General features: G+C 44.2%; 1 protein-coding gene across 2 annotated transcripts; it reads left to right on the forward strand.

The window, feature by feature from the left end:
• Positions 1 to 423: 423 nt before the first annotated feature.
• On the forward strand, positions 424 to 26,354 carry LOC8037133 (neural retina-specific leucine zipper protein). Of its 2 annotated transcripts, XM_029985157.3 has the most exons (3): positions 424 to 2,025; positions 20,134 to 20,184; positions 25,768 to 26,354. In XM_029985157.3, the coding sequence occupies exon 1, from the start codon at positions 602 to 604 to the stop codon at positions 1,640 to 1,642; it is 1,041 nt and encodes a 346-aa protein (XP_029841017.1). In that variant the 5' UTR covers positions 424 to 601; the 3' UTR covers positions 1,643 to 2,025; positions 20,134 to 20,184; positions 25,768 to 26,354. The 2 variants fall into 2 exon arrangements, with proteins under 2 accessions (XP_029841017.1, XP_029841016.1); XM_029985156.3 differs by lacking the exon at positions 20,134 to 20,184.
• The last annotated feature ends 154 nt before the right edge of the window (positions 26,355 to 26,508 follow it).

Consider the following 26,508-nt stretch of genomic DNA (forward strand, 5'->3'; position numbering starts at 1 on the left):
CATCCAGGACTTTCTGATGTTACTCTTATGAGGCCATGAGCTGCCTCGTGAAACTAGAAGCGAAGAAGATAGATCGGAAAAGCAGGATTCGGGCAGACAGAAGTCGGAAAAATGTGACACACCCCCTGCAAAGAGCGACGGCCCGCAGAAGCTACGCCCACGGTGTTTGGAGAAGTTACACGGCGGCGAGGCAGGGCTGCACGCCCGAAGGACTAGAAGCAATGCGAAGAGAACGCCACCTGTAACCCAGTCCATCCTCCCTCTGGGCAGCGGGGCAGTGCACGAGCATGCCCGTCCAGCGGGAGGGAGGGCGACAGGAAAAGACCATCGGACACTCACGGCGGACTCTCGAGGTAGGGCGTGAGGCAGAGGTGCGCGCCCCGGAGAGCGGCCCGCGGCCCGCACCCGGGTCGGCGCCGGGCCCTGGCGGCAGCGTCGGCGTCGGGAGCGACTCACCGGGGCCGCGGGGGAGAACTTGGGCTCGGGACGCGCGAAGTTTCCGGGCGAGGGGGCCGTGGCCTGGCGGCACGCGCTCGGCTGACGTCACACGATCCGCGTCCCGCGATTGGCGCAAAGTGCAGCGGCGCGCGGGCTCATAAATATGTGGCCGAAGTCGGCGGGGGCCGAGCTTGGCGAGCGAGTGTGCCGCGAGCGCGCCGTGAGAGGAGTCTCGAGAGCCCGAGACCCCGCGTCGAGAAGTGTGGCCCTGTACGCGGGTGAAGCAGCAGCGACGGGCGACGCCGCGGTGGCAGCGTGGCTCGGCGGCGCGCCCCCGGACCCGGCCTGCCTGTACTTCCAGGGCGGAGCAGCGGCCACGCCGTCGCCGTCCGGTTCGTCGTCTCTGAGCTCGTCTCTCGATGAAGACGCCATGGCTGCGGACGAGTACAGCTTCGACCTGGAGAACCTCGAGGAGGTGGTCAAGCAGGAGATGGGCGTCAAGTACGTCTCGCTGCAGCCCGAGCTGCATCAGCTGGAGCAGCTGCGCCAGCGCGGCATGGTGGCCAGCACGCCGGGCACCCCACCGGACACGCCGCCGGGCTCGACGGCCTGTCCGGAGTCGCCCGAGTTCGCGGCCTGCATGCCCGACGACAGCATGATGTGGCTCTCGCAGCAGCCGCCGCCGCCGCCGCCGCACGCGGGCCTGCGGTTCGGCCACCAGGAGCCGCTGGACCTGCGGCCGCAAGGCGACCTCGAGTGGCTGCAGCTGCGCCGAGACCTGGAGGGCGCCCCGGCGGGGCCCCGGCCCCCGATGGCCGCACTGGCGCCCCAGCAGCAGCTCCCCATGCGGGACATCTTGGACGACGAACAGCTGATCTCGCTGTCTGTGCGCGAACTCAACAAGCGACTCCACGGGTTCCCCCGCGAAGAAGTGGTTCGCCTCAAGCAGAAGCGTCGGACGCTCAAGAACCGCGGCTACGCGCAGAACTGTCGGACCAAGCGCCTGGCGCAGAGGCACGAGCTGGAAAGCAGGAACCGCATCCTTCAGGCCGAGGCCAACCGTTTGCGCCAGGAGCTGGACCGTGCCTGCCAGGAGCGGGACTTCTACAAGCAGCAGCTCGGTGCCGCCGCCCACGGCCGGGCCCGGCCGCAACAGCTGCCGCCGCACGCCATGGGGCCCGGCTCGCCGGACTTCCTCATGTGACTCGGGCCGACCCGCCGGCTGCCGGACCAGCCCGCGGCCAAGTGGGGCCACTGAGCCCCCTCTTCTGGACTGTACGAAAGGCGGTGCTCGCACCGCTGACGACGGCATGCGTCGCCTGGCCTGATGCCCCATCCGACGTTGCCCTAAGGACTGTGCGAAAGGCGGCTCCGTCCGCTGACGAATCTCCCCCCTCCCTCTTTTGTTTTCGCGTCCCTCCGTGTGGCCCTGCGCTGCCCCGCACTCTCCGCCGCTCAAAGTTCCAGGAGACGCCAATACACACACCCAAACCTCTGTCGCGTTGTAGCCGCTCACGCCGGAGGCCCTCCACCGGACGCAGCCCAGGGACGCCCTTACAAGGCTTCCGAGCTCGTTGTGAGACAAAGGTACGGAAGCTCGCTAAGCCCGTCCGCGGTGCTCTCGACAGCGCCCCGGGCAAGCCTCAGGCAGGAGACACCGCGGCGTCAAGGTGCACGCCTGGCCGCCACGCCGTCTCGTGCCTTCGGCTTGCCACCCAGACGTCAGATCCGCGGCTCGCTGCCAAAGTCCTGGCTGGCCCCTTATCTCCCACGCTGTACATACGAGGGGACCTTGACGCACTATCCACACGCGCAATCTTCGAATAAGGGGAAAGTTGGATCCTCCGTTCCTGGACTCCACGTGTTCCAGTTGCGCCCCTGTCTGTCCAAGGCGTCTTCGCTGGCGAGGTTACCCTGGCCAATGCGTCGGTTTCACGTAGAAGGCAGGATTCTCGAGCGTAAATTATGTCACGCTTTCTGGTCGTTCACAGTTCCTATGGCGAAGTCCTCTTCTCGAGGGAAGTTGGGTCCGTTGCGTTTTGAGCTCTGTCTACTCCGAGTTAACAAAGCGCAGTGCTTGGAGGTCTTGTATTTGATGCACAAAATCAGACCAGCGGTATAAACACCTTTAGAAATATTAAATAACGCTTTACAGACTACAGAAACCACCTTCGAAATTCTTCTGACAGGCCTCAGAATACTATAATTTGTTGTCAATGAGTTTGTGAAGAAGTCGGGAATAATACAAATCCACTTGAAAGTGTCTCCATTTAAAACTAGATTCCTTAAATGCCAATATTCGGAAAACATTCCTTCGGTATAATTCCGCGAAACTTGTCACATTGTTGGCCCCACGATGCAACAAGTACAGGTTTCTTTCGCACCAACTTTTGCGTTATGTATACCAGCAAACCAGAACGAAATCGTGGACCTGAAGCTCCGCAACGATAAGGCAACACAGAAAAGGCTAATTCGTCACCCGCAGAGAAAAGACCACACATTTCGCGTTTAGCAGTCGCACTGACAGAGGTGTCATCGTTGCTTTTGTCGCATTTATCTGTGTATATACCTTCGTTTTGGAACCGAATGTGTCCGTGTGAAGGGCAGCAGCACCCTTCAAGTCATCCGGTAGCGATTGTAAAATATGTAGCTTGCGCGTGGCATCCGAAAATTGCACAGGCGTTCTTACCAAACTGGCTGAGCTGGTTCCGGGTGTGGCGGGGACAGATTATGTAGCACTCCAACATCTGAGCACTTATATAGTCCTAACGTTGCTATAGACTTTCCAGGGCCTACATGTGACCTTATATAGTCGTTCACGTAAATCGAAGGCAGTTTGTAGCCCCGTATGTGCGCACTGCGACGTTCCTTGTACCCACATTTGACTACAAGTTTGCATGTGTCGCGGTTGTGCTAGGTTTCTGCATTGTTTGTTTTTGTACGCTGGCCAGGGCATGTAATTTGCGTTAAGGTTACTTCCTCTGCGGCGGCATGCTTTGTGTATTATTGTGTACCAACACCGTGAAGGAAATGGGTCAATGGCAAAGTTTAAAAAAAAAAAAAAAAAAAGAGAGAGCCCACGCTGTGCATATTGATTTGTATGTATACAAAGCACGAGCAAGAGATCATTCTTGAATTTGAGCGGATGCACAGGTGTGCTTCATTCATACGAATACTTCTTCGTTTCACTTTATGTCCGCTCGCAATCAGAGCTAGGAAACCTGTCAAACCTGCGGATCAGTTATATGCATGTGATTATTTTGGGTTGCTGAAGTAACCAAGCGTGACTAATCGCTACGACAGCATAGGCTTCGTCAGCGTGTACGTGTACTTGCATACTGCCGTAAGCTTTCGGCTGTGATCAGACTTCAGGTGAAACGGAGCACTGTTCGTGAACATTTAAGTGAACGTGTGATCTTTTACAACGTTTTCTAAAATTATGGTTGTCTCTCATTCGCATTCTTAATCAGCGTCACGTCCCTTGCGATGAGTCTACTAGTCTTCATAGGTACAGCTTCGTGTCGCGCGTCACTGAAACGGTGCGTTTGTTTTTAGCCAAAGTACTTTTTTGAGTTGAATTCTTTTTATGATATATTTACAGATAATTAATTTGACTCGCCGGTATACGCGCGAAGGATATACTGGAATCAATAGCGATCTCAATTAATAATCTGCAATATTTATAGGCGGAAATAGAAACAAATATGAGCTATTGTTTGTCAACCGCCTTTTTCAATTTGCTGTGTTGAGACGAGGGTCGCGTCATTAGAGATTTAGCTGCCTCAAAGGGCCTGCAATATGAGCATCCAGTCAGATATGAAACTCGCGCGTTCATGTCCCTTCGACAAAGATAGACGCAGGTGGGCATTGAGCGACCGCACGCAGTTACTCTATTCGTTCGCAACGTGTCGTTACGGGACACGAGTGATGCGGTTTTCTACTGTGATACGAGAAGAGGGTATATGAATATGTGTTTGCACAAGGTCGCACCCTATGTTTTCATTGCAACTTGTGTTTGGTGTACCAGATTATGTGACTATTACACACGCGCGTGACCACGCGCGCGAGCCACACTACCGCACACCCACACACAAACACACACACATAAACAGACACGCACACACAAGCTATATCAACATAAATCACACATTATCACATGTACACACAATATACTATATATTATAAATATATATAAATATATATATTGATCCTTTCCTGCTCTCAAGGGGTACGCAATAACCTCGCTTAAAACATACCTGTACATTTTTTTTGGCTTGCTTCGACCCCTGTACATATTCGCTTGCTTTTACCTGTCATTCTGAAGGAGTTGAGCGTATTTCGTATTCTTGACAATTTCAAATGACATCTCCCCCGCGTGTATAAGAGTATGACGTTACCTTAAGGGGCATTCCCGAAAGGGACGCTGTCGCAATGTAAGATAAAATAAAGGCAATAAACGCATACACGAGTGCAATCAAAAGCCATACTTGGTTGGTCTCTTGTTTATACTTGTGAATAGTTAAGGTACAGTGCGCGACTCAGTTAGCCAGAACAAAGGTTCGCCGGTTATTCCTGTCTCTTTTCCACAGCTTTATCAAACAGAAGTTGGAAGTGGTTTCTCAACTTAGAGAGCAGGAATTGGGCGTTTGATACAAACCTGCATGAGTAACAACAGTCGAAAACTCGTCGATGCCTCGCTCGCGTAACTGTGTCGCCCAGTGGGCATTCGTTCATGAAATTTTAACTCTTCGCGTTCTTCTAGTTGGCATTCTACTTTTCGTTCGTCACTGTGAACGTTTATAGAGCTATTGTTGCTTAGATTCAAGCTCAGAATTATTGTAACTGACGGAAAACTGAAATGGCATAACTTTACATTGATAGTCAAAAAGGAGCCAGTTATGACAGCTTTATATCCAACCTAGGTGCTTTCTCATGATCACTTGTCTGTAACTGAAATGACTTGAAAGAAACAAATGATTTATACGGGTTGGAAAGCTTGATGCCGGTTTAAAAGAGCATGCATCAATCTCCGACAACTCGGCCAGTAATTCACACACACACACACACAAGACGTTTAGGAAAAGAAAAAAAAAAAGACCCTAGAAAGAAGAGCACATGAATTCACAAGACCCCGAGTGATGACTATCTCTGATATCTTTCCAGTGCTATAGTCAATATAAGATCATCCGGCAGTGGGCATCGAAGGCAGAGTTTCAGCATATCTGGATGAAGCTGTATATTCTTGTTGTAGTACAACTTCACAGGCATGCACGGTCGCGGGGTGGATGAATTCATGGCGTATACGAGCTCCAAGATATTAGGACGCGTACGAGCTGTAGTTATCGCTCTCTCAAAGGCCGTGAATTTTAACGTCTTCACGTTGAAATGAAAATGCTTATAAATATTTGTCTCCAAAAAAGCTATAAACGTTGCCATAAACTTGAACACCAAAGCAGTCTTTAATTTACAGACGTTTCCGAATGAGTTTTTCCTTCTTCAAGTCTCTTCCCGAAACATCTGTCAAACATTGTCTCTGTTGTTCAAATTGATCTCACCATCTTCACGTTGTATAGATTACTGTAACCCGCGCAACTGCTGTGACCACGTAATCACAGCACATGCACCGTATTTCCCAAAAGTAAATGTTTACGTAAGTAAAGAATTTGTCTACTCACTTTATTTTTTAATTATAAATACATGGTTAACAAAATGACACTTTGTCTGTTGGCGAGCTGAGAGGTTTTTCCACTTGGGTATTTTTCCTCGACTCAAAAGTTTTTTTTTTTTACCTTTTTACAGTCTTGAGTGTTACGGAATATAATTGAATACATAGTGGCAGCAAAGGTAACATTGATTTGTCGCCTTTGGGCACTCGTAAAATCGAAACTGGGAAGGGAACACCGTTTCGTATCTCAAGTGCCCACGGAAGCGGAAATACCTTCTCAGTAACTATTTTCGATATCGAACAGGGGCCGCACACTCAAACTCGCCAGAAATATGTAAACAATGTATGACAACAGATATACCATCAGCTTGTCGTAACTTTCTACTTCTCTCACCTGTGCTGTTTTTGTCAGTCTAGTGTACCAAGGTAGTTCGCAGAGTATCACAACACAAACTCCCTAACACCCCAAAAGCTCGTTGAAATGAGCCAAGATTGGCTGTGCCTAAAAATTGTTAGAAGCTTCGTAGGCACCATTTTGCAGACGAGCAGTCGTTCTACATCATTGCATAATTGTTTCTAAAGGCTCGATGCTAACAAAAAATTACTATGGTTCATTTGATACAATATTTGTTTAACTATTTTTCATATAACAACACCATGAAAAAAAAAAAAAAAAAAAAACACATCGAAGTACGGATGTGGCAGTTACTGGGGCAATTATCGATAGCGTTAGTAGTTTAATTCGTTGTTGAGCCGCGGAAGCTGATTCAACGTGGTATCCTGTAAACTACGAATAAAATTTATGTAGCCGATCTGCAGAATCTTTCCAATTTACTTCTGATAATCTTACTCGCTCAGTAATAAAAGAGCACCGAGAATTGGTTCAGTACTTTTTCTGAACGTTAGTCGTCGAGACATACACGGCCCTGAAAACATCCGTGACGCTGTCTGTTTAGTGTTTTATAAATCGTTGCTGTTCTCTGGTGCAGACTGTCGTAAAAGTGTGTTTTTTTCGAGAGAGTCACTGTGAGGAAGCAGCGGTAGCTGGGAAAAAGTAGCGCAGAACCAAAACAATCATGTTTACCTGTTTTATGCCTGCTCGCACAAACTTACTTCTTCAGAAAAGAACGAGAAAATTCAACAGGAGAAACGCAATGAGGCATGAATAGCACACATTCTAACAAAAGGACATAAACAAATGAATACGACCAATAATAAAGCAAATTAATGTATGCGAACTATAGTTTGTGATTTGCAATTTTTATTTTCGATGCATTTTGCTTCACGTAATATCAAATAAGTAATGCATTGAAAAGGTGAATTATCGGGAGTTATGTTCACTACCTTGTTGGACTAATACGTTTACCAACTAGTAAAACGTAAAAAAAATAAAAAAATGTCGAAAATAGACTTTTTGTAGCAATAGATCCTTTACAAACTACCAAGAAATAACATAACGGATGTCCGTATTCCGAGAATCAATTAAAGCGTGATGCATGTGATTGGACTCGAGTTATCGCCGAGCGCTGACGGGGCACTCGTTTCAAATACATTTGGACCCGATTCCACGTAGAGCATTGAAGCAGCATTTGTGTCCAATACATGCTCAGAGTATACTGCAGCCATACTGCGTGTCAAAAGTATGGTGACCTCTGAGAATAGTCGCAGCAGCTAACGCTTACTTAAAAAAAGGAAAAAAAACAACAAATTTTATTCGTTATTACGCGAAAGAAACCCCCCAAAACAGTATCTAACCCTAACAATAAGTGTAAAACAACAACAACAACAACAACTCATCCATAAAGTTTCCCTAATTAATTTGAAAATATCCTTCGAAAGGTCTTTTTTACCGCCGGAGGTGTCTACCGCAGCATTGATTTAACTCTGCAAAAAGTAGCTTCGAAGACTCGGTAAGCAGTTTAGCGCTTTCAATTTTTTTGTTTTTATACACATATTCTTGGAGCTTCGCGATGCGTATAAAATTAATGTCATGGATGGCACTTTCTTCGTTGGGTTTGTAAACCCGACGAAGGTGGCCATTGCATTTTGCACAGAAATAAACGAGTAACGTGCCTCTCATAGCTCAAATTAAGGAGAAAAAGCGGATGGAAAGAGAAAGAGAAAGAGTGATAAAGAAGGAGATAACGAGTGGGAGTCATGGATTGACTGCTTGTTCCTTCATGGCTGCATCACGTCAGTGCTTGTCTTTTACAGTCACTGAAAACTCAAGAAACGCAGGGTGTGTTCAATCTTGAGCGTCTCATATTATCGCCACGCAGCCAATGGGATTGCTGCCTTTCGAGATAAGAATGCCGACGAACGAGTCAGGACGCAGTAAGTGCGAAGATAGTAAGTAAACCACACCCTCCGTCGCTTAAGCTGTCAGCGCTTATACGGAGTGTAAATTCGTCTGCTCCTTACGTAAGGGGGTTTCGGTGACGTAAAACCGCCGATCTGTGATTGACTCCGATTGGAAGGGTAGTGGGTAGATCTCAATGCTAGCTGCCTCGAGGTCTACCCACTATCCTTCAATCGGAGCCAATCAGAGATCGGCGTTCCCACGTCACCGCAACCCAGCTGCGCAAGTAGCAGACGAACTTGCACTCCGTATAGCAGAGATGTTTCTCTAAAAATTCAGACGCTGCCGAGGCAAAATGACTTGTCATTCTAATGTAGCTTTTTAAAGAAACGGAACGAAGCAAGACATTTGTTGGTGGTTGTATTTTTTTTTCAGTTACCACCGCCGTCATGCTTGTTAAATAAAATAACAAAAGAGCAATACCTCCTTTGTCATTTTCTTTGTGTATTCAATTACGTTTAAGGCGGCAGCAATGAAATAGATCCGCAGAATAAACACTCGAATGAAAACGAATACTTCAAGTATAAAGTATTCGTGTCGACCGCAATAAATTATTGCACTGATCTACGCAATGACCGAGTCACAGACACACACACAATATATATATATATATATATATATATATATATATATATATATATATATATATATATATATATATATATATATATATATATATATATATATATATATATATATATATATATATATATATATATATATATATATATATATATATATATATATATATATATATATAGGGTGTTTCACGAAAGGTGGACAAAATCGATATGGCGAAAACTACGCGTCGGAACAGAAAAAGGCTTGTGTCGTTTTGGTCCTGGGCCAAGGGCCTAATTAGGAAAATTATTAAAGTCCAGGATAATTATATTGTTAATTATTTTTGCGTAATTAAATTTTTTTAATATTGTGTTTAAGGGCACGGTTTCAATAAGAAAATTGCTCAGCATCATCGACCAACCTCTGCTGCGCTGTCATCGCGCGACGCAGCAGAGGTTGGTTGCACTATCTCTCCACTGGGCGCGGTGCCGCCGGGGCCGAGATGCGCTCCGATAGCAAACCGAAACTTAAAAACCCGTCGAATTTGTGCGGTTTTTCAGAAAGCCGTAAAATGCTTCGCGTGCCTTCTATCGCTCTGCAATTTGCTGATTTCGTGTTTTTTGATGACGCTGAGCTAGTTTCTATTGAAACCATGACCTTAAACACAATATTGAAAAAGTTAACTACGCAAAAATAATTAACAATCTAATTATCCCGGACTTTAATAATTTTCCCAAATAGGCCCCTGGCCCAGGACAAAAACGACACAAGCCTTTTTTTTTGTTGCGACACGTAGCTTTTGGAATATCGAATTTGTCCACCTTTCGTGAAACACCCTCTCTTTCATAGCCCCCCCCCCCCCCCCTCCCTCCCCCCCAACTTTCTACTTTTTTTTGTTCTTACGTGCGATGACGACATAGAACTCAGAATATATTAGAGGTAGTGAGCCGTCTGAGGCGCATAATTTTTCTTAACATATAATAATTTTTAATAATGATTATAAAACTGTGTCACTGAAATCCAGTACGCGTTACTATACGAATATTTACTGAATTTGATTTATAATCAGAGCGTTCGTTTATCAGCCCCCTTATAAGCCAGTGTCCTTGTATACTCCGTTCCACCCTTACATGTGCCGCGCCGAAGACTGGCACGCTGAGGTGCGTCCCTGAGCAAGTATATAGCTTGCGCTTGTAGCCTCTTCTCTCCTATGCGCGAGTGTTTCCCGGCTCGAGAGCTTAGTTTGACCTGCTGCTACAGCGGTATTTTGTTTTCAGCTAAGTGGCGAGTCCATTGGTCAGTCGGGGACTGGTGACTTCGGAGTTGCCTCAGTGTTGCGTGGGATCACCAGTTGCAAATCATGAACATAAAAAAATACTTTTTAGCAATTACTAGAGCTTTTAAACGGTTAAACTTGCTGCGTATGCTATGTGGTGTATGTAAAGTTCATATGAGAAATAGACTAACATGTTTAGTACCCGTGTCATGACTTAAATAAAAAGAAAATACTTCGAACGCGCTATCATGAAGACTGAAATCACTCAACGTTTCTCCGCAGTGCTTCTGTGGGTGCGTTTAAAGTGTCAGTTCTTTTTTGTTTTTTGTTTCCAGAAAATACGAAATTTTGCGACAAACACCTGTCTTAACGCCATATCCTAAACTTTCTCGCCACACGTTTTTCGAGGATGTTGGTAACTTTTTGAACAACAATTTGAACCCAAACTATCAGGGACAATGAATGTAGAACAACGATTTGAGGCGTCACATGTTTTCTTCCTTCCCACAAATCGGATGGACGTGGCATCTATAGGCAGCGAAAATATTTATCTTGTTAAATACTGCCACAACTCCGAGGGACATTCAATGTATTAAACCTCATCTATTATTTTTGTCTTCGTGAAGGAGCGACGAGCCACCGCTGACTGACGATCTCTGGTCGTTAACAGTACCTAGTTTCTGCGTTTTATGCGAAGCGTACTCCTTTGTGCTACTAATATAAGCTATGAATGATTAGCAAACGCCTAAATCACCTGAAACGCAGAAACATTAAACAGGAAACATAATTGAACTGTTAGCTTTTTTTTTTTTTTTTTTTTTTCTTGCGGATGATCAGGTTCATTACCAGGAACCACAGTGCAAAGTCGTGGGAATCAGTAAGGAATAAGAGCTAGAATACGTACACCGCATGCATCATTACGGGCTCTGGACGTGTAGGCTTTCCTTAGTCTTAGTGTGTTAATCTCTCATTTAGTGGCAGAAAATTATCCCCTTTGATTGAAATTTCGGTTAGCCGCACACTTTTTTTTTTCCATCATAACTACTATGGGCATCGACATCTTGTGGAACCCCGGGTGTGGCGGGTTGCAACCATCTTAGCTTCGCTCCACAGCTAATAAAATTGCTTTATGCGCCGATAAGACCCACAAAGAATTCATCGAACAAAAATGCGTGAACATAACTGGCCACGCCTTACGTTTCCTAAGTTGTCGATGACCATTGACGATGAAGGAGCGAATGGTGTGTAGGATAATCAGGAGATCATGATGGCGTTACGAAAATTTCAGTGCTCTGTGATAAGGCATGTACGTTGTGCAACGCTATTGGTTTCTTTCTGTGACTCAATAAATAATCTGAACTCCTTTTTTAAGTGATTTTCAATTTTGTACAAGGAGCGAATCTTTATATTAGTTCGTCACTTGAAGTCTAAACAAATGAGATCCCGAATTCGCCCGACCACGGAGCTTAAGCGGGCCGTAATTATGGTGATACAAAAGCAAAACTGTGCAGCTCAGGCTGTGTTTGACCGGACTGAGTTAGTTGCGTCAATGTGTGTTCACATAATCGAATTTCTTGTGTTACAACGAACATAAAATACGTTTTTTCAGTTTTGTACGCGTATTCGGTCGTACTGTATTACTTATTTTTGCGGGAGTTTTGTGTGCGTAGTTTGTCGGGTTGTGGTATCTAAACCATCCGAATTGATGATATTATTGTCACTCTGTAGGCTCTAGCAGTAGCTTTGTCGATAAGGTATGTCGACAACATACCTTATAATAAAAATAGTATGAACAAAAAAAGGCCCTTGTTACATTGGATATAAGCATACTTCTCACATGAGGACATGGAAAAAGAAAGGGGCGGTGTTTTGTAACTTCATAATCTGCATTTCTGCTGGCTCAACACAAGGCTATACAATCAGCCCAGGTGCACAAACAAGTCGTATCTATATGTTAACTGACACGATCCGCTTGCTTATCGTGAGAATGAAAAAAAAGACACATTGTAAAACTACATGCCGGAACTCCGCCCACTAGTATAACAAAGGGGCGGAATGTTTTGTCTGAGGACGGGGGCAGGAACTGTGGGGAAAACTACACTCTAAAAAATGTCTGTAAGTCAACTTTCACGCACAACACTTGGAGAGCCAATCACCGCAACTTACTGAGGCAGCTCAGCGAATGACGATGCCGAAACATATGTTTAGACCAAAAAACGCAGTCTGAGTTGTGACATTAAGCAATGCAAAACGTCACGCTTGCATTGCTTAATGTCACAACTCAGTCCGCGTTTCTTGGTCTAAACATATGTTTCGGCATCGTCATTCGCTGAGTTGCCTCCGTAAGTTGCGGTGAATGGCTCTCCGAGTGGTGTGCGTGAAAGTAGACGCACAGACTTTTTTTAGAGTGTAGAGTCTGTAGCTAAACGGTATACACAGTGCCTCTTATAAGTTGCAAGCGACATTCTTCGATGCGCCGAAAGCGTGATACACTCTAAAAAACGTTTGCGTTTGTGCGTCTGCTTTCACGCACAACCCTCGGAGAGCCAATCACTGCAACTTACGGAGGCAGCTCAGCGAATGACAAGGCCGAAAGATATGTCTCGACCAAAAAAAAAAAAATCGCAGTCTGAGTTGTTACATTAAGCAATGCAAAAGGTCACGCTTGCATTGCTTAACTCAGTCTGCATTTTTCGGTCTAAACATATGTTTCGGCATTGTCATTCGCTGAGCTGCTTCCATAAGTTGAGGTGATTGGCTCTCCGAGTGTTGTGCGTGAAAGTAGACGCACAAACCTTTTTTAGAGTGTAAAGAAACGTAAGACACCATTTCGCTCGCGAGAAATGTACTTGGTCATGCATGTTGGCTGACGCTACGTCTCAAAAGGCATACATACGTAGTTATAGCTCACGCCCATACGCAGCCGACGCTACGAGGTAATGGGACCAATCCAGCAGCGTCAAAAGCTCAAGTCACTGGGCATTTTCTGTCTATGATTGTTTCAGCGATGCTAGAACACTTACAGAAGCACGACGAACAACATAATGGTGCGCTTTTGTCAATGTCCGATTGGTTCCATAAGGTCATAGCGTCGGCTGCGTCTGGACTTAAGGATGAAATGAAGTACACTCTAGAAAAAGCCGTGCGTCTACTTTCCCGCACAACACTCGGAGAGGCAATCACCGCAACTTACGGAGGCAGCTCAGCGAACGACGATGCCGAAACATATATTTAGACCAAAAAACGCAGTCTAAGTGGTGACATTAAGCAATGCAAAACGTCACGCTTGCATTGCTTAATGTCACAACTCAGTCTGCGTTTTTTGGTCTAAACAAATGTTTCGGCATCGTCATTCGCTGAGCTGCCTCCGTAACTTGTGGTGATTGGCTCTCCGAGTGTTGTGCGGGAAAGTAAACACACGGGCTGTTTTTAGAATGTACAGGGAAAACTTGTGATGGTATCTTCGCTTCTTCCGTGGCAAATGCGGAAAAACGCTGTGGCACAGGTGCGTGGAATACCGTTGAAATTGAAGTTGAAGTTGAAGTGCTTCAACTTAATTGTGGGCCATTCGTAGTTATATTGAGCCAAAAAGTATATTGCAAATATATCGGCGCTTTGACAACCGGCCCGGCACAAGTCTACTCGACATGCGGCGATTCGCAAGGCATTTTTCATAAAGTTTTGTTAAATGTCATATAGTAATAAGTCTACAGATCCGCCCGCTCCTTTAATATTCTAAATTATTTGTTCACTTAATAACTTTATATGTGCATTTTAGCTAAACAAAAAGATTGTATTGCTACGAACGTGGAATTTTAAGAAAGGCTTTTTGGATGCATTGGAGGCATCTTTTTTCTACTGTGCGCCAGTCAGTCCACCACTTGCAGATTTAGGCAGGCGCTAGTTTAAATTGCTACTGAATTTTGAGAAAGGGAATACTGCCTATACCGTCGCGTTCTACTTACATGAGCTAAAAATAAGCTTATAGCCGCGTTTACAATGCCATTGATACATTCCTAATGGGTTTCACGAGTTCAAGTGATTTTTCTTGCTAAACTCGTCTGAAAAAGGGAAAACAACAACAACAAAAATCTAAACTATAGTTCGTAAACACATAGGTTGCGTTCAGGGGGGTGCGACGTATTCCTCATTGGTAAAAAAAAAGTCAGTCGAAATTTATTAACTGACGCATGAACCAACAAGATAGTTGCTTGTTAATTTAGAAGATAAGCAAAGCCTATCATGGTTTCGGCTGGTATCGCCATGGATACATTATTACTAGCGGTAAGATTTTTATCAACACATGTTCGGTAGTAAAATAACGAGACCGAGACCACGACTTCCGTCTATACACTACCCTATGTGCCCTCTTTGTTTAGAAAAAACACGAACATTCTCTTACCGTTTCTACCCCGACTTCCTGTCACAGCTGTACCTGAGCCGAGCGCAAGCCATGCGATCTTTTAGACCTAAACTAACGCGTAACCCATAATGTCGAACAGTAAACAATGAATGCCACCGTAGAAAATGAGAAAATGTCGCTGGGTCAAGCGGTGACGTCACGGGACCCTGCCTTATGGCGAAGATTTCTCGAACGTTTTCGGCATTCTAGAGCTGAAGAGGCCCGCGTCAACGAAAGAGCGGATGGGGCGGAACGGGCTTGAAAACCGCAGTAGGCTAGACGTCAACTGGTATAGCAGAAAAAAAGATAATAGTTCTTAAGGAAGAGCCAGTACCCACCTTGCAACCTTGCAATTAATGCATTCAACTTCGCTTACTAGATCTATTAACGCAGTGAATTATTCAGTATAATCAACGTAACCTACACTCTAAAAAAAAAAAAAAAGGTTCAGACGTCTACGCTTCCCACAGGGCACAGGGAGAGCCAATTCATGGAGTCTATGGAGGGTACTCGGCGAATGACGAGGACAATAAAACGTTTCGACCTAAAAAAGAAAAAAAAAAGAAGAAGAAAATTGGCTATGTGAGACCGCACATAACATGAGCAAGTAAAGCGCTTGGCTCAACTTCACTGCATAGGCTTCATTATTCGGTGGAAACGATTTTTTCCGGGACTCGCCATTCGCCAATTGCCACCCAAAAGAGCAGTGACTTGCTAATCAAATGTTCGGCATAAAAAAAGAACATTATTATTTTTATTATTGTTATTATTATTATTAATATTTTTTGAGAGGGTAGAAGATGAGTCAGGGCCGAACCAACAGCGCCTATAGAATAAACAAAGCCCGAGGATAACCTCGCCTACCTCCACGTGACTTCATCACACCCTGATAATGCCAACTCGGAAGTTGTGTCCGACCCCGACGCCGAGCGTCCTTCGACGCGTTGATTGGACACGAGGCCCTGCCGAACGATGACACAGCGCTCGCGTCCAGTCTGCGTCTGCGGTCGATCTCACTCTGATGACGTCACAATTCTAGTGCAACAGTCACCGAGAACTTAAAAATTATCATTATTATGTTTTTTTTTTGTATTAGGGAGCCAATCACACACGCCCAATTCGTCTACTTCTTTCTCTTCTACCCGATCAGGATCGTCATATCTCGATTCGATGCGCTACGGTCGCATTCACGTATCCGCGGCTAGTGCCTATAGTCCTTCGCAAAAAACGCCTTCTGCGTGCCGCCATCTTCGTCTGCTGGGTTGTGGAACGCCTTCTGAGCATGCGCTGTAGCTCTGCTGTGCGGTATATCAGACGCTGCACACGCGTCCACAGCTCAGTGGCTCAGCATTTTTCGCCCGGGGGATAAGCGATGCAAAAGTCTTCCTCTGCATCGCTTATCCCCCAGGCAAAAAAGCTGAGTCACTGAGCTGTGGACGCGTGCGCAGCGTCTGATATACCGCACAGCAGAGCTACAGCGCATGCTCAGAAGGCGTTCCACAGCCCAGCAGACAAAGATGACAGCGCTCAGAAGGCGATTAAGTGTTAGAGAACGCCCGAAGCAGGATTGCCATTCGTGGGTCCGAGTAAATTGCTCTCCATGCGCATGCGCGTCGTCGCCATGCGCCAATCCGAGACACCTTTTGAGCTCCGCGCGCGCGCAGTGTGGAACACGCAACGCTAACGCAAACACACAGTGCTTCCGATTGCTCCTATACGCAACAATGAAACTCACCAATGTGACGCATTTTAAGGGCACTCGATTCTGGATGATTTTTAGCAGTCCATCTTTTGTGATACCTTAACTCCTTGAACAAGCACGTCTCGTTTCTTTAGTTTTAGAGAAGGATAAAAGGAAGCATGCTAGGCGCTGCTGTCTAAAATCACCGCCTCGCCATATTGAACACATCTGGTATCCTCGAAGCTGCCTCCCGTCATGGGCTGCTGACCCGTAGCCAAATTTTGCACAGTCTGTGCCCTAGTTTCTAACCAGGTAGGTATTTTTTTTTCTTAATTTACTGGCTGGCTACGGTGGGATGAACTGATAGAAAATACGACAAATGGTCGCCGAACAAGTCCAGCGGATCAGCGTCGTGGGGAATTGGATATCGCGTGTTGCTTGTGATCAAGTCGCAGCGAGCTTCGTTTTGTTCGGTGCCCTGTTCATTGCAACTGCTGTCGGTGTAGGCATTAGATAGTTGGAGCCGCCATCGGCATCCCAAGGTTCATTGACTTCCTCGTAGTTCAGTACAAGTTCATCCGAATTTTGGAGGATCATATGTCTGAGCTGAATGGTTTATTAATGTAATCTGAGGTACGCAGGTGGATCTAATAAATAGACTGCGGCTGTTGGTTACAAGAACAAGTTGGAAACAACTTTCTGTGGCAAGGATGTCAATAGTGTGGGAATCCGTGCGCTCGCACACTTTGAGTGCCGATCAAAGCTACTCATGTGCACTCTTCACTACTTCCGAAATACAACAGAAAGTTTTCTCCGAGTGAGTATAGCAATATTTTCACAGGAAGGCATTTGCGTGTTATGAGGCAAGGCAGTGCTTTTCTTTCTTTGTGAAGAACAAGCAGTTCAACGGTCGCCGGAACAGTAATTTGTAGGAGCTAAACCCCGGTTGTGATAGTTTTTTATTCGTTTTCATTTATTACAGCATACTGACACAAACCGTGTACTCAAGCATTTGCAGAGTCGCGTAATGACTCCCTGCTACATAGCGCCCGATATATCCTGTTGCCTGAAAATACATGGAAAGATATTTTTTTTTTTATATATATACGGCGTTATTGAGCTTGTGAGAACGGTGGAATGACCGTACAGGTTGGGATGTGCAAAAGTAATAGTAAAGTAATGGCGGCACAGTGTTTGACTATAGAAATAAATTGGTTTCAGTTCAACGTTCTCCTACTTATCGTCCAAACAAGTACAACCCAAAAATTTACCATCCCCCTTCTAAAAAAAAAAAAAGTACACCGTAATTTTTTTTTAATTGTAGCGGGAACAAAATGTCTAGAGCTATTGTGAAGGGTCTTAAAGTCTTGCTTACCACAGCGAACAAGGAAAAGGAAAGCCCAACTTGGCCTACCTCTTGTTTTCGGTATCATGGCTTTTACTTGGGAAACGGCCATAGCTGTCGCGATTACATTTTTTGCAAAGTATAAGAAAAAAAAAATGGAGGAAGTAAAATGAATCAAATAAATTACTTTACATCAAATTTATATAATATAAATCAAATTGATTTGAATTAAATCAGATTACTTTGATTTAAATCAATGAAGCTAAAATAGTGATTCTTTATCTTTATAATGCAATTAAATGCAAAGGGGCAAGCGAGCTGGACAAGAATGACGAAAATAATCCCTGGAGAAGGGGAACAAAGGGACAAAGGACAGGACACAAATCTCCAAACACAGCTAGGTGACTGGTGAGCGACCGAAAAAATCCGCCTGGTCTGGGCTCCAAACCCGTTTGCTCTAATGACATCTAACCCCTGGTTAGCTCAGTTGGTAGAGCGCTCCACATGTAATGGAGAGGTCTCGGGTTCGATACCGGGACCAGGCGTATTTTTTCGGTCGCTCACCAGTCACCTAGCTGTGTTTGGAGATTTGTGTCCTGTCCTTTGTCCCTTTTTCCCCTCCTCCAGGGATTATTTTCGTCATTCTTTATCACCAGATGTATTTTAAACACGGCAGATTGATCGATCAGTTCGTCCGATCACTGAAAACCATGTGGAAGAAAGAAATACTGGAAATGTAGAATAGTTTAATAAACCACTTTTATTGATGTAAACCTCGCCGTACCAGAACAAAAGAAGCTTGATTTCGTTTAGTTATAGCGAAAGCTTCTTTTTTTTCTTCTTTTGCATTCTTATTTGCTTGCAATAGGACATGACGCAACTGATGGACGAAGTGGAAGGTCGAAACCTTCAATCAAATCAAAGCTAAACGCTTTGGTTTGCTTAGAGGAGCGCCGCTTTTTGTTCGTGCTTAGCCTGCTATAAATCTTTTCCGCTTGATGACTCTCCTAATAAAATACAAAACAAATGCACATAGAAAGCATAAATTGAAAGAAAAACATTAAGTAACAAATATTGGGGAGATTATTTTTTTTTTTGCGAGAAAGGGTTTATTTAAATCGTTATATAATAAAACCGCTGTGATTTAAATTAAGATTTAAATCATAATTGAATTCTATTCATTTTTATTTTACATCCTGCATGACTTTTGCATAATATTCTCAATTGCAACACTGTTGCCACATTCCACTGTTTTTATTTTTGCTTTTGCTTAGAATTTTTTTAATTTACTACCACAGAGTCTCCTACGCTATGCGAGTTATATTAAATTATGTATAATCAATTATTTTCAGGAGTAATGTTAAAATCGCTTTACTAATTCATAATTTCAGCGATTTGGGACTAACCTTGACATAGATTTGGGTAATTACGTGACTAGGCAACTGCCCACCGTCCGAAAAAAAAAAAAGAAGAAGAAATCTATGAATGTCTCGCGCGAAAAAATGTTTTATCACCCTCTTAGTATCCGTGTTGCAGTCATTAAAATTGTCATACAAAAATAAGACACGCCATGATTCTATTATAACATAAAGTAAAGCAATCACGGAACTGCCAGTTACTTCTTGGAGTAACGCTGAATTCATTTGGGTGCCGATCGAGTACTCAAAGAATCAAACCAAAAACGTTTCACACCGGAAGTAATAAAAGAAATTGCTTGTTTTTTTTTTAATTATGTAGAAGACTGATTAACATAAGCTACATTGTGTGTACAAATTTTAACTCTCTTTTGAAATATTAAGGATTCCAGTTGTACCAATCTATTTAGCATGCGTGTGTGTCGTTCTGGTATAGCCATCGTGTTTGCAGGAGTTCATTTTGTTTACCGTGCATTTGTCGTGATGTACGTTTGTTTGCATTTTTAAGTGTGGCTTGCGCAGGTAAGCACGCTATTTCATTCTGATTAAATTCAGTTGTCAATAATCTACTGGCTTATTGTTTTACCGATTGCACATTAGCATTTTGCTGCGAAGATGCAGATGTTCTATCTACGTTGTGCAGGTTAACACCTCTGCAAAAGCAATGAAATATTAAATACAATGAATGAAAAATAATAGTCCCCAAAACACAACGTAGAACGCTTATGCGCACAAATGACTGACTTCACCTTTTCAGAAAGAGATAATTCAAACATGCGAATTCTTTTTGGTGTGTGTGTTTTTTTTTTGCATTGAATAGTACGTGCAATGGCGAGGGTGCTTTGGTCAAGCTACCAGAGCGAGCACTAAGCGAGTGGTTAAACTGTAATAGTATATTATATCATACTGTTTTCATATATGAAGTCGCATACATAAAGGATTCCGCGAATGTAACATGTTTGTCCTAAGATTCATATTTTCGGACACCGAGGTACCGCCATCAACGAAACAGCCTGACGTAGGACAAACAAGTTGGAGCAAGGTGAGTGATAATACAACCAGGCTTGAATTCTAGTATTTGTGGGAAGACATTACGATGAAACATTGTCAAGACCGTAAGAAAGCGTCACAGTAAAGTTTGCGCCAGAATGGCAGAATAAAACGGAACTCACTACACGTTCAGGGATTATCAGGTATTCAGAAAACATCGTTGTCATGCAAGCAGACAAAGTTATCTGAAGAAAGTACATACTTTGGCAATAGGTTCGAAAGTGTAAAGTGGATGTGTGTCTATTTTTCTGGTAAATTACTTTTCCTTCTTGAGCAGCAGCGCACATAAAGTAAAACAAAAAACAATTTTAAAGAAAAGGAGGCATGTTAGAGAGAAATTGAAGTACATAATAAAATGCTGCTGCTGCAAACAATAAAATAACAATAACTGCGGGTAATTATTTTTTGGACTTGAGTTAAACAATAATTTTTCTCCCGTCTAGCAAGGTAAGATGGAGCTCCGACTTACCAAAACAGTCTGCTACCTTGACGCACGCGAAGTAGCGTCGAAGTACCAAATTTGTTAGCAAATTGAAATCAGACTGTTCGTATAAATACGAAACAAACAAAACAAAACAAAACAAAACAAAAAGTGATAGACAGATCAGTGCCACTCATCTCGTAAAAGTCTTTATGATCTTTGCAAATGAAAAAAAAAGAAGAATTAACTATATCGCCCTAAGCTTAAAGTTTAATGAGCTTTAATTGATAAAATGTTGAAGCACTCGAAATACTATCGCCCGCAAAGGAAGCATTATGACGGAACTCGAAAAAGCGTCTTGGCCAGTTTAAAGGGATACCACAACGAAATGTCAGCGCTTATTTATTGGTTTATACGTGTTCAAGGCAGGAGTACCACTTCGGACATCCCAATTTCTTGTTTAAGAAAACACGAAAAGGAATTTTAAAACGAATTAAACGATTAGGAAATGACACCTGGTGGATGTCGCTAAAGCTTGGTTTGTAATGTCCGTCTAGGAGCATTGACAGGTAGTGACGATGCCCGTCTCAAACCATGCGTGCAAGCATGTGAAGCATGGGCGTGAGCGTAGCTTTGGCAAGCTTGTAATTGCACGCACTTGCCCGCCCGAGCAAAGACATGGCGGCGGCCAGAGGCCCTGCTTGCAATCGTCTTGTCGACGTCAGCCTCGCTACAGCTTTGCTCGTCCCGACACAGGCTACGTCACAATTGCGCCGGGCGTCACGTGCTCTCCGCTGGCTGCTGTCCGAGCGCTTGCAAGAGTGGGCCGTTTAGAACGAAAAATACATCATCAGGCTCAAAATACAAACCTGCGATTGTCATTTACGGATATTGTGGGTCAGTGTCAGCCTATTTCTGAACACAAAGGGTATATTTCAAATTTCGTGGAAGTGTTCATTTAAGGGGATATAGCCTCGTCTATATATTTTCGCGAATTCCTACATATACTTGGGTCGATTCCAACGATCATGAAGCCATTTTTAACCTCCCCGCCCCTCCCCTCCCTTCCCCGAAAAAAACTTCCCAAAGTGGTTAGGAGATTGTCGACGAATATTCTGGAGGTTGCCTTTTGTGGCCTTTGCTTGGTAGCATGCAAAAAACACTCCGGATGACGTTTTCACAAGGGTTGGAGAAGTACGGTACAATATACGTCAAGGCTTTAGTATGTGCCACTAACATAGATGTTTACCGTGACGGGGCGACTTTTAATCAGATAGCGAAGCGAGTCGCTGTCGCATTCAGCTTAATAGAAACATTTGCATATCGCTCTTATTTTCCTCGCCATGAACGCTTCGTTGTCGTTACAGATAGCGTGAATTGGTTTGTACTAAAACGTGTGCCATGAGGTCCACCACAAGAACATGATTCGAATGCGCTCCACTTTGCTAATAAAATCGGACCTCGTCACGTTACCGTTACTTGTCGGCACTTTTTTTTTTTAAATCACTAGGCGCCAGTAATTTAACCGAAAGTGAGCCGCGATGTTATGTCTTTCGCATATTCGAATCACGAGTGAACCATTGTTGTTAAATGTGTCCATTGTAATGCTGTTTTTACTGTTATTGTTGCTAAACTTGGAGAGCAACGATTACATAAGTAGGACGGGACGTAATATAGGTGGTGATTTGTTTGCATAGGCTATTTATTGCAGTCACCGGTACATCATTCAGAATACTGTTAACCTGAAACAGTGGACATACCGTACAAAAAAGGTCGGACAACAGAGAGTCTAGAAACAGATATCGCTACTATAAATCATCCTTCTGTTTTAATTCAGCTGTGGTTGAAGATGTGGAACAGGGCAACTGAAACAATAAACCATTATCGAATGAACGCGCAACCAACAGCGTCGCTCGCCTCTGGGTTGAATATTTTATAAATAAGCTGCGGGTGTAGAGTGCTCAAAAACACGAAAAAGACCAGAGGAGCGCTTGGCCTCGCTAGAGTAACTGTATAGGTGCGAGGCTACGCGTTCCGCTGATCTATTCACTTTCGTTGAACACTGTACGTTCGTGTGTGTCCCACTTACATGTTCTACGAAGATTTGCGAGGGTAGCGTTCACGTGAAGCGTACGTCAATTATCTCGTTAGTTTGAATCTAAGGATTAGCATCAGTGCCATATTTCCACCATCGAGCAATAAAGATCAGCCATGCGTGCCGTGGTGGTTTCTCCAAACGTGCTGTCTTCTGTCGGGTCCAGTAGAGTGCACGCAAGGGAAAAAATACAAATAGTTTCATATTGAGAAACTAGAGCACTATATGACAGTGATACGATTCACGGTAAACCATTTTATTTCCGACAGAAATCGATCTAAATACCCAAGACACACTGACAAGACGCATCCGGTATAGATATAAACTAGTAAGTATCCGTTGGCATTTTCATGGTGCTGATACTAGCAAACAATCCAGGTGAGCCTACGACAAAGTCGAACTCGAGTAAATATTCCTAGATTATTGTGAGTGGCTACAAAAATAACTATACGAAATGGATATACAGGCCGAAAAAACTAGGTATACTTCGTTTGCCGATATCTCACCGGATATTTCTACAATTGTGTCTCTCAAGTGCTTTGCGGTAAAGTCGGCGCTCCAGATATTTTTTTTTTTTTATAGAGTGCAAAGTAAGAATTAGAAGTAGAGGAAAAAGAAAGGAAATGACACGAAATGTTGGAGAATTTTATGATCGAGAAAAATAGCTTCTTAAACATGTTACAGAACAAAATTAAAAGTAACGCTAAAGACGAGGACAAGTAGAAGACACAGACACGGACAGGCGGTGTCCGTGTCCGTGTCTTCTACTTGTCCTCGTCTTTAGCGCTACTTTTAATTTCGTAGTGTATAACCAACTAGCCCGCCACATGATTTATGTTACAGAAACCCCTTCTTTTCACCTAAATCTCTCATTTTTATTACATATCCAGACACAAATAAATGTAATAACGTCACTAACTGCTCAATTGGTCTTGAATTATTCGCTTAGATATGCGGGGGTTCTCGCGTTCTTTGCTAATACTTGCGAATAAAACACTTGTCGAGGTAAGACCCACGTATGAAGGAAACGACTGCTGACAAAAGGTATTTGAAAAAAAAAAAAAAAAAGATCTTAAGGAGTTGGTGGATATTTTATTAGGAGAATTACTAACATTTTGACTAGGAAGCCATTTTCTTGCTACGGACCATTTGAACCCCCAGGATCTACAGCATTATGTTTTTTTAGATAAATCGAAGCACGTATTGCAAAAATTTACGAAAAAAAAGTACTAAAAAAAAGTTTTTCGTCATTGTAAAATTGAGTGACAGTTTTGCAGTGCAGACAATGGCCGACTTGTCAGACCCATACGAAAACGTCCGTACTAATTTTCACCCCAAGAATCGCAGTTAATAAGAAGTACCGCTGCTTTGTACAAAACAATATATCGATTTAACCACATGAAGGGGTAAATTAAAATACTTCACTGTGCAGTTAAGATCAGTTATTTGTTATTGTTATGAAAGAACTCGCACGTTTCAAATGCAAAATAAAGAAACATCGTTTTCTCCCTGAGAATTACATATCTAAGAGCTACCTCGCGCAACGTGTGAACTATGTGCAAAGCGTGTTTCTTCTAGAGGTGACGGAGAGTATAGTCCAAGACAACATGCTTTTGAAACTTGGAGAACATAATAGCGCTTCACGACAGGGACGAAGAGTAGGAACGAGAGAACACAATGCGCTAACTTCAACTTCTCGTTCCTACTCTTCGTCCCTGTCGTGAAGCGCTATTATGTTCTCCAAGTTTCAGTACCAACTCGCCCAAGAATCCGCATTACTCAACTTCATGCTTTCGAAAGCTATTATTGCTCACATTTCCGAAGGCTGCAATCATGCGATTCAGGAAGACACGCGAACTATATCGCACTGGTTGTATCTCTCTGCTCGTAGTGAAATTGCTTTCTTTTAAAATCTTATCGAGTAACTAATGAACCTCCTTCGAAGGGTATGACCAGATGTACGCTAGACTTGGAAATGTGTTGCATTATACATAATCTTTACTTCCGCAGGATATGAAGTACATCAACAAGCTTTTTAAACGGTGGAAATTCAGCTAGGCATCAGAACGGCACATGGAATCTTAGAACGTTTAGTTTAGTCCACTGTAAACATCAATGACGGGAACCACACCTAGAGAGTTACGGCAACATTTATGCAAAAATCTAGTCGTAAAATATATTGGTGAATTATTAATTGGATCGGTGTGATATCGTCTAAAAACGTTTAGAGTAAACCATCAAGAAAAAGAAAAAAAAACAAAAACACGTTTAGCCTAGTTGCCGTCTGAAGTCGCACTATGTAATGCTTTACGCCGTATCCTTCGTCACGATGCTGGCAAAATATTTCATAGTCTTCGATTATGTACGTATTGATAACGGGTCTCAGAAAAATAATATATGCTACGCATGATTTATTTATGCATGACGGTCAGTTAAACTGAGTGGCACGACTGCCTTCGAAGAAATGGCTTATCGTATTTACGCTAGATTCTATATTTGTTAAGGAATCGAGTTTTAGACAGCTGTATAGTTATTTAGCAAGAAGAAAAAAGCACGAAAACAAAAAAAACAAGAACAGGGTACTGTTCGGGAAGCAGAAAGTGCCAGCGAAGGTTGTCACTCCTAGATACATAAAAAAGTGTATACTGGGGAAACACGCTTGACTGGAATCAAGTCACTCCTGTGAGCAATAACGCTACAGCGCTTCAATGGGGCCCATCTGATGCGATTCCCTAAGGTGGAAGGGCCTCTCCTTGCGCCCTGGCTACGCCACGGTACACTAAATGTGAGACAGAGAAGCCTGCCTTGAATATCATCGACGGCGAGGCATGCCAAGAAGCATCGGCCCCGCGTGTCGTATGCACGATGCGTGCCCGATGTGGGGAGAAAACGGTTGCGATCTGCGTTAGTTCGCTCAGCAGTCGTTCTGCACTGACTTTGCGTCGGGAAGCGCGCGAGGGCTCTCGGGTGGCCGGTTTCCCGGGCGCTCCTTTCGAGACTGGGGGCGCGGAGGAGGTCACCAGCGAGTCCCTTTCTTATCCGGCCTCCTCTTCCGACAGGAAAGGCGTCTTCGCGGCGGAGTATCGCCTCCGACGTAGGCGGCGCCGGCGTTGGACGATGACGGCCAGGGACCTAACAACAAGGAGCTTCTGCACTGAATCTGAGCAGTGCGCATCGATCGAGCACGGAGGTGGAGCCTGGGGCCCGCACTGGCCCAGGCCCGGCTCCGGCGGGCAACCCTTTTGAGCCGCCCATTGGCAGAGACAGGGGCGGCCACGCCTTTCGCTCTGACACCGCTCACGGGACGCAGTACTTTGAGCCTTTTTGCTTGACGTCCCCCCCCCCCCCCCCCTCACTGCTCCCCCCTTTCCGCTCTTCCTTCTATCCTACAAGCACACAAAACACACACAAACACAGACACACGCACACGCACACACAGACTCCTTTTATGAAACTGGCAGGTTTTGTTTTCACCGTTAATCAAGGCCTTCTTCTGTGCGTCTTCACGGGAGGGGGGGCCCAAGGACGTACGGGTCGATTCCAAGATGGCCACCTGGCGTTTGTTCGGCGGACAAGGACTCGCATATGAAGCGCGAAGGAAGGAATAAAGGTGGCTAGGAAATAAAATGCGAAGAAAAGCTTGGTACTATCTGGCTCGGCTTTGTCTGTGTGTGTGTGTATGTTTTTCTTTCATGCGGCATTGTATGAGAAGACAGACGCAAAACAGGTGAGAAAAAGAAACACCCAGGAGGGAGGAAAAAAGTCACGTCGTACAGAGGTAAGATTTTCTATTTGCCTTT

Source organism: Ixodes scapularis, unplaced genomic scaffold (genome assembly GCF_016920785.2).
Source record: "Ixodes scapularis isolate PalLabHiFi unplaced genomic scaffold, ASM1692078v2 PGA_scaffold9__187_contigs__length_104089568, whole genome shotgun sequence".
In the NCBI taxonomy this organism is placed as follows: domain Eukaryota; kingdom Metazoa; phylum Arthropoda; class Arachnida; order Ixodida; family Ixodidae; genus Ixodes; species Ixodes scapularis.

Coding starts and splice junctions, on each gene's coding strand:
- LOC8037133 (XM_029985157.3), top strand. CDS start 602: ATGTGGCCGAAGTCGGCGGGGGCCGAGCTTGGCGAGCGAGTGTGCCGC.